At 36.3% G+C, this 7,757-nt stretch overlaps 3 protein-coding genes and 2 long non-coding RNA genes across 5 annotated transcripts in view; 3 read left to right on the top strand and 2 right to left on the bottom strand.

Annotated features, from left to right (window-relative positions):
* LOC107626586 (putative disease resistance RPP13-like protein 1) overlaps nt 1–2,069 on the top strand; it is a 12,916-nt gene extending 10,847 nt beyond the window's left edge. The window contains exon 2 of the mRNA XM_021115131.1: nt 1,387–2,069. Within this exon, the coding sequence (XP_020970790.1) occupies nt 1,387–2,039 (653 nt within the window). The 3' untranslated portion in view covers nt 2,040–2,069. The remainder of the gene's footprint in view (nt 1–1,386) is intronic.
* LOC110262395 (putative disease resistance protein At3g14460) overlaps nt 1–7,757 on the top strand; it is a 98,992-nt gene that overhangs the window by 44,828 nt on the left and 46,407 nt on the right. The gene's annotated exons all lie outside the window — the stretch shown is intronic.
* LOC110268621 overlaps nt 1–7,757 on the bottom strand; it is a 41,201-nt gene that overhangs the window by 9,751 nt on the left and 23,693 nt on the right. The window lies entirely within an intron of this gene.
* Nucleotides 1–7,757, bottom strand: part of LOC110268620 — a 19,578-nt gene that overhangs the window by 4,876 nt on the left and 6,945 nt on the right. The window contains exon 2 of the long non-coding RNA XR_002356868.1: nt 5,298–5,300. This is a non-coding gene — a long non-coding RNA (uncharacterized LOC110268620). The remainder of the gene's footprint in view (nt 1–5,297; nt 5,301–7,757) is intronic.
* Nucleotides 2,178–4,823, top strand: LOC107622672 (putative disease resistance RPP13-like protein 1). The gene is made up of 3 exons (XM_016324657.2): nt 2,178–4,074; nt 4,413–4,491; nt 4,738–4,823. The coding sequence occupies exons 1-2, from the start codon at nt 2,207–2,209 to the stop codon at nt 4,465–4,467; spliced, it is 1,923 nt and encodes a 640-aa protein (XP_016180143.1). The 5' UTR covers nt 2,178–2,206; the 3' UTR covers nt 4,468–4,491; nt 4,738–4,823.

Here is a 7,757-nt window from a genome sequence, read left to right on the forward strand (position 1 = left end):
GAAGTTAGAACCTTTTTATTCCACTCCGCGTGATGCCAACGCCTGTGAAAAAAATCTAGAGAGCCAATTATAATATAAGCTAATTTAAGTTAATTTTTTGTATTTTTAATTTTGAAATTAAAAAAATTAGGATAATAAAGAATGATTTTTTATTTTTTATAACAGACTTTTTGTTTTTCAACTAGATGACTCTAATTAGCTATCCTCCTAGTTGGTACGTCTAATAGCTGAGGAACCTTCGTGATATCTCGCTATATACAATAAGCACTATTGCAATATTGCTCTCCCTTCGTTACAATCTGAAAATTCAATCGCTCACTGATTAATTTGCTGTTGTTGTGATCATCATATCATGGCTGAAGCACTTGTTGTTGGAGCTCTAGTTTCTGGCTTCGCCAACGTTGTCCTTGACAGGCTCATTTCATCTGAGTTTGTCAACTTGGTGGTGGGCAAGAAGCTGAACCGGAAGTTGGTGGAGAGGCTCAAGACTGCTATCTTGGCTGCCAAAGCTCTGGCTGCTGACGCTGAGCAGAAGCAGTTTGGAAACGAACTCGTCAGAGAATGGCTTGATAATCTCAAGGATGCTCTCTACACTGCTGATGACCTGCTGGACCGTGTCTTCATCAAAGCTCAAATTCGCAGTAAGGTACGCACTCGGCTTCCTCACTTCCTTGATCTGTCTGGTAGGAAGATGGTGACTAAGATAGAAGAGGTGGTTGAAAGAATAGTAGATCTTGAGAAACGCAAAGATACCCTTGGTCTGAAAGAGATTCCAACGGGTAGCTCCTCATCATGGAGGCCTCCATCCACTTCTCTTGTGAAGGGGAATGTGTACGGCAGGGATGGTGACCAACAGGCATTAATCAAGATGCTACATGACAACAATGATCATCACTTGTCCGTCATCTCTATTGTTGGTATGGGCGGGGTTGGTAAAACAACTTTAGCACAATGGCTCTACAACAATGAGGATTTGATGAAGGGGTTTGACCTGAAAGCTTGGATATGTGTTTCTGAAAATTTTGATATTATTGAAACTACAAAGAATGTCGTCAAGGGGATCAATTCAGGTGTTTGTAGTCTTGACAGCTTTGATTTACTTCAACAAGATTAAGGAAAAGCTGTCAGAAAAGAAGTTCTTCATTGTTTTGGACGATGTTTGGAGTGAAGATGTTGACAAGTGGAATAGTTTTGTCACCTCTTTTCAACATGGGAGAAAAGGAAGCACTATTCTTCTAACTACCCGCAAGGAAAATGTTGGTCCAATAGCCCAAAATTATAATGCTTACTTTCTTGAGGGACTGTCAGATGATTATTGTTGGTCTATATTTGCGGACAATGCATCCTTTCTAGAATCTAATTGGAGTTCAGAATTGGAAGGAATAGGTAGAAAGATTGTCAAGAAGTGTGATGGCTTGCCGTTAGCTGCAGAAACACTTGGACGCTTGTTGCGCTCAAAGCATGATGTTAAGGAGTGGAATAAAATTTTACTGAGTGACATTTGGGAATTTCCCATGACGGACAGTAAGGTTGTTCCTGCATTGTTAATAAGTTATTATCATCTACCTGCACACTTAAAACGCTGCTTTGTCTATTGTTCATTGTATCCCAAAGATCATCAATATGATAAAGATGAATTAATTTTGTTATGGATGGCCGAAGATCTTTTACGACCACCAAAGAGGAGAGAAACTTTAGAAGAAGTTGGTTGCGAGTGTTTTGATGACTTGGCTTCAAGACTTTTTTTCAAGCAGGTCGAGGGTAATGATGAGAAGTATTTTGTGATGCATGATCTCATGCATGACTTGGCAACTTTTCTTGCTGGAGAGTTTTATTGTAGATTATCCGAAGAACTCGATGAAAAGGAAGAGATGAGGATTCTAACTCGTCATCTGTCATACAATCATTCAATCTCTCAAAATACTTCTTATAAAATAGAATCTCTGAGGACATTGTTGTATATCAATCATAGTCCTTTTTCAATCCGGAAAGAAGGCACAGCGTTACCATATGGCATATTGTCAAAGAAAAATACCTAAGAGTTTTATCCTTTGACAAGCTAAGTATACTTCCTGATTCAATAGGTAAATTGATCCAGTTGCGCTATTTGGATCTCTCTCGAACTGCTGTTAAAATATTGCCAGAGTCACTGTGCAAGTTATATAATTTACAGACATTAAAGCTAGAAGATTGTTCAGAACTGACTATGCTGCCTGATGGCATGTGTAATCTTGTGAATTTGCGACATCTTGATATAAGGAGTACTCCTCTTAAAGAAATGCCGAAAGGAATAGGCAAATTGAGACAGTTGCACATTTTAAGCAACTTTGTGGTGGGAAAGCATGAAGATAATGGAATCCAAGAGTTAGGAGGGCTTTTAAATCTTCATGGATCACTTGAGATTCAAAAATTGGAGAATGTGGTTGATGCCAATCAGGCAAGGAGTGCAAGGATAATAGATAAGAAGCACATTGAATTTTTGTTGTTGGAATGGTCCTCAATTGATGATATGGCTTCAGACACACAAACTGAAAGAGATATACTCCACAGCTTGCAACCGCACACTGGCTTGAAAAAGTTGACAGTTGACGGATACAAAGGTAAAATGTTTCCATCTTGGATTGGGCATTCCGGCTACCAAAACATGATTCATGTATCTCTATTGGATTGCAAGAATTGCTGCATACTGCCTTCACTTGGACAGCTACCATCTCTTAAATCCCTGTGCATTGAAGGTTTTGATAAGCTCAGGAGCATTGGTGATGAGTTTTACAGGACTGAAGGAGATCATCATTCTTTGCCTATTGCACCATTTCCTTCATTGGAGAATTTGGAGGTTGATAACATGGCATGTTGGGAGGAGTGGCAATTACCTGACTCAGAAGCTTTTCCTCGGCTTAAGAGGCTTCAAATAAGAAATTGTCCAATGTTAAAGGGAGATATGCTTAATCATGTATTAATGAGAATCGTTTCTTCCTCGTTGGATGTTTCGAAAGTGCACAAAGTGAAAATAGTAGAAGATCATGAAGGATGGCGTATAGATATGTCACTTGATGGGGATACTTTATCAATTAAGGGATGTGAATCTGTGACGGAGTATGCAATTAAGGCAATTATCAGCATCAACCATCTAACTTCCCTCCAAGAAATAGAAATCTCAGGGTGTTCGTCTGCTGTATCCTTTCCATGCAATTGTTTACCCAAATCTTTGCAAAAACTCAAAATCTATAGTTGCAGCAAACTGGAATTATTCCCCCAGCAACAGCAGCAGAAGTATGATTTGGTAGAGCTACGAATAGATCACAGCTGTGATTCACTGACCTCATTGTGGTTGGATGCCTTTCCCATCCTCAAGAATCTCGAGATATCATGGTGTTTGAATCTGGAATCAGTTTCAATGTCAGAGCCATCACACGCTGCTCTTCAACGTCTCACAATCTTTGGGTGCGACAAGTTAATGTCATTTCCAGGAGAAGGACAGGCTACACCCAACTTGACTCATCTCAGCATGATATATTGCAACAAGTTGGAGGCATTGCCTCGAGACCTGAATACTCTTCTCCCGAATTTACAGTCTCTGGACATAAGATGTTGCGAGGAAATTTGTAGGTTGCCAGAGGGAGGTTTCCCGCCTAACCTGAAAGAGCTTCGTATCGGGAGACAATGGAGGGATCTATCTTGGATGAGTAACTTGGACGCCCTCACTCATCTTACCATTCATGGTGGTGGCTCTGAGAGCATAACGTCATTCCCGGAAGTGGGTTCGCTGCCTCACCTTCCCTCCCTTACCAATCTGTGCCTCGCTGGGTTTCATCATACGAAGACGTTGGAGTGCAGCGAGCTTCTCCGGTTCACCTCCCTCCAAGAACTAAACATTGAATACTGTCCAAATCTGGAGAATATGGAAGGAGAAAAGCTGCCTCCCTCTCTGCGACTACTTTATATTTATCAATGCCCTTTGCTGGAACAATTCCTCCAGAAGGACCAGCGACCTTGGACCAAGATTTATAACAACCCCACCGTTTATAATTCTATATCACTTAGGGCAATTCGTGGTAATGCACAGGCAATAAGGTAATTCTCATGTTGTTTGGTTTTTGGTTTATATTGTATATCAAAAATGCTATTTGTATACCAAAATTCACCACCAATGTATTTGTGTATAAATACATGTGTTTTTTTTGAACCCGTGAACTCTTAGATGAGTACGGGTAGACTATGTCATTTGAGCTATAATTCATTAGCATAAATATATGTGTGGTTTAATTTATTTTCAATGTGTATTTGTATACTGTGGCTGACTTTGGTGGATGATTTGATGGCTGATTTTGGTGTACACGTAGCATAGTCGATATTATATTATGTGCAGAATGGCACAAGGTAATTCTTACTTTGTTTTCTTCATCAAACAGGGCGGCACATTTGTTTGCTGCAGCAGGCACAAACCAAGGGCCTCATGCACCATGAAAACATGACTCAAATTCAGTAATGGTACTCCCTCAATCCCTCATGAAAACATGATGCATTCCTTTTTTATTTTATTCTTTCTCTTATATAACATACACTACCAAGTTTTGTTTAGCAGTTCCATATTTTTAACAAAGAATCTTGTTTTCATAGTACCCCAAAAAGTTTTGAAATAAAAAAAAAAAAGCATAATTAAGGACAAACAGAGTGTGTGCGGTTCTTCTGATGACAAACATTAAGTCTCGAAATGATTTTTAATTTGTGTTTCAGGAGATACATTGAAGATTAAGCAGCAATTGTCCTGAGAACGTTGCAGTTTTGGAATGGATCTTGAATGCCAGTTTCAGTCAAAACAAGCAACAGAAATGCAGAGCCATTTTTCACCCTTACTTTTGTTTTTCCAAAGGAAAAATAAGATTGAAAGATAACAGATGTGATTATGAAAGTTAGATATCCTTTTATCTTATCATCCAAAAGAGAAATACAGTGTACTCAATAATATACTGAATTTGCCATGTGATGTGATGTGATGTGGATTTGAGCAAATCTTCAAAGTGGCTTTGCCATGTGTGTTGTTCAACTGCTATTTTATTAGCTGAATGTCACCAGATAAATCTGTGGTGGGAGTATTGATATGAAAAGCATAATGGATTATGTTTTAGAGCATCAATTAAACACTGAATAGAGAATAGAGATTTGGAGCATCAATTATGATTGGACTGGAATTGTATTTTAAATGTTTTTAAGTGGCTAGTAAAGTAGTGTTGCTATAGAAAATAGAGATTGAGAATGTGACCTTTGTTTATCACAATCTGCTTCTACATTGCCACAAGCTCATCATTCCAGCACAAGTTTGAGCCTACAATTATAGTAAAATTGTTGGGAATAAGTAGTATGACCACAATCCAATCAATCACGTGTCAAATAATTTGTTATTGTTATTATATTAAAATGTTAATATAATAAGGTCCTTGATTAAATTTATAGATTTATCATTGTGATAGTGATCATAATATTGAGAGATAAATCTTTTATAATTTAATCTAAATTGTTCTTGGTCATAAGATTATTAAAAAGGACATTAATAATCCGGAAAGACTAATATATATATATAATGGTCTTTATTGGATGAAGATTAATAGATCTCATTTATTAAATTATATATATAGATGGTGCATATAGAGATATGACCATTAAACTGACTCACTTTGAGAATTCCTAATGGTTATAATTACCGTATATTTGTCAATAGGATATTCTCAAGATGAACATAGTAATAGAGTTTCCTTTGACCTGCGACTGTCATAGTAATTAACAATGTATTTATTATACTTTGATTCCGAACACTTAATACCCTAGGGTGCTAGTTGAATGGATATTGGGTATGATTTAAATACCTGTAGAATTAATGATTAGTCAATAAGGAATCCGTCAACTCTCGGTAAAGAGTTTGAGCTCTATGATTATAATGACTGAGATAAATAAAACCTTGGCCAAGGGGATTGAATGAATGAAGAAATGAGTTTCTTAGGTCATTCACAGTTTATTATAATAATGGTAACAAGTTAGAGTTTGACAATTAAACCATACTCTAAGAGTTAACCAAGAGCTGTAAAGATGGAAGGAATTATACTTTGTTCTTCTAAGGTTCTTAGTAAAAATATATTACTTCATACTATCGGGTCGTTGAGGAGTGTTGCTAGACGCCAACCTTGATTAGTAAATTTAGTATGACTAATTTACTACCCGCTTAGTATTGAACCTATGGGGTCACACACTAACGAGTATTCTAATATTTGCTGTAGAATTATTTAATTATTAATTTAATTTGATCAAATAAATAATTATATTAATTCAAATGGAATATTATTATATTTTTTGCTAGCACTAAGAATATAATAATAGTATGATAATTGAGAATATTAAATGAAATTTGAGAATAATTAGTTATTCTATTTCTAAATTTGGATGAGATCCTAACTGATTCTGTTTCAAATTGAGTTATGATATGATTCATAAATTTGAAGGATTCAGATTTAGAATTTTAAGATATGATTTAAATTTGAATTGAGATTCAAATTTAAAATCAGAAACAAATCTCATACTATATATATGTATGCCAAGTAGGGGTGGCAACGGGGCGGGTAGGGGTGGGTTTTTGCTCTACTCGACCCCGCCCCGCCCCGTTAAAACCCGTCCCGGTGCGGGAGCGGGTAATTACCCACCCCGAGCGGGTAGGGGCGGGGTGGGTACCCGCGGGTTCGGGTAGTGTTGCCACCCCCTAATGCCAAGAATAGAGGAAAACATGAGAAAGACAGAGAGAATAACAAGGGTTGTTATTCCTTTACCTCTACGCACATAAATGTATGTGAGCCTAATTTTTGAAGAAGAATTTTATGGTGTGCAAAGAGTTGCAAGATGTTTCTCAATTTAGATCAGATGTCCATTGGTCAAGGAGTTGACAGCAAATGTTGGTCTCGGTGTGGATACGCATAGCGCCTTCGTACTATCGAAGGAGAAAAAGATTTTTACTAGCGTACTAAGGTATTTAGATCTGATCTATATATTGTATATTATTGGAATAAAGTTTAAACACAAAATAGATCTTTAGGATTACCTTTTTTCTTCCGCTGCGTGTTATGAACACATAGTAATCCTTCAAAAATCAATCCCATTAGGTAGTGTTTGGAAGAGAGACTAAGACTGAGAGATAGAGATTGAAATAAGTTTTAGTATTGTGTTTGGTGTAAAGTGGAAGACAGAGATTGAAATAAAAATGAAGTTATAATTTAATTTGCACAAAGAATAAAGTTGGAATTAATTAATTAAAATTGGGGTATTTTAGGTATAAAGTGTTATTAAAGTTTTAGTCTCTTTTCTACAAAATTTTAGTCCATTGTGTTCTCATTTTTTAAAGGTATTGAAATACTCAGGAATAAAGACTAAAACTTTAGTACCAATCTCTAAGCCAACAAAAAAAATCTGCAATTATATACTGAATACTGAATTTATCTAAATTTACTTTAATTTCAGTCTCATACCTGAAAACAAACACTACTTAAATAATCTGTAACGAACCTGCAATTATCAGGCATATATTAACAGTAAGTTCTAATCTGAGTGCTCAAAGAATTGCATTTATTATTGGTGCATATTTCACTGTCGTATGGGAATGCACCAATAACTACTTATTTCAATATGCTATTGGTTGTTGCTTTTGTAATAACAAAAAAAATTAAATGTTAATAATTTTGTTTATTAATTTTTAGTTATTTTTACTAATATCATAG

The sequence above is a fragment of the Arachis ipaensis genome, chromosome B02, assembly GCF_000816755.2.
Source record: "Arachis ipaensis cultivar K30076 chromosome B02, Araip1.1, whole genome shotgun sequence".
In the NCBI taxonomy this organism is placed as follows: Eukaryota; Viridiplantae; Streptophyta; class Magnoliopsida; order Fabales; family Fabaceae; genus Arachis; species Arachis ipaensis.

Coding starts and splice junctions, on each gene's coding strand:
- LOC107622672 (XM_016324657.2), top strand. CDS start 2,207: ATGCTGCCTGATGGCATGTGTAATCTTGTGAATTTGCGACATCTTGAT. Junction 4,075..4,412: donor GGTAATGCACAGGCAATAAG/GTAATTCTCATG, acceptor TTCATCAAACAG/GGCGGCACATTTGTTTGCTG.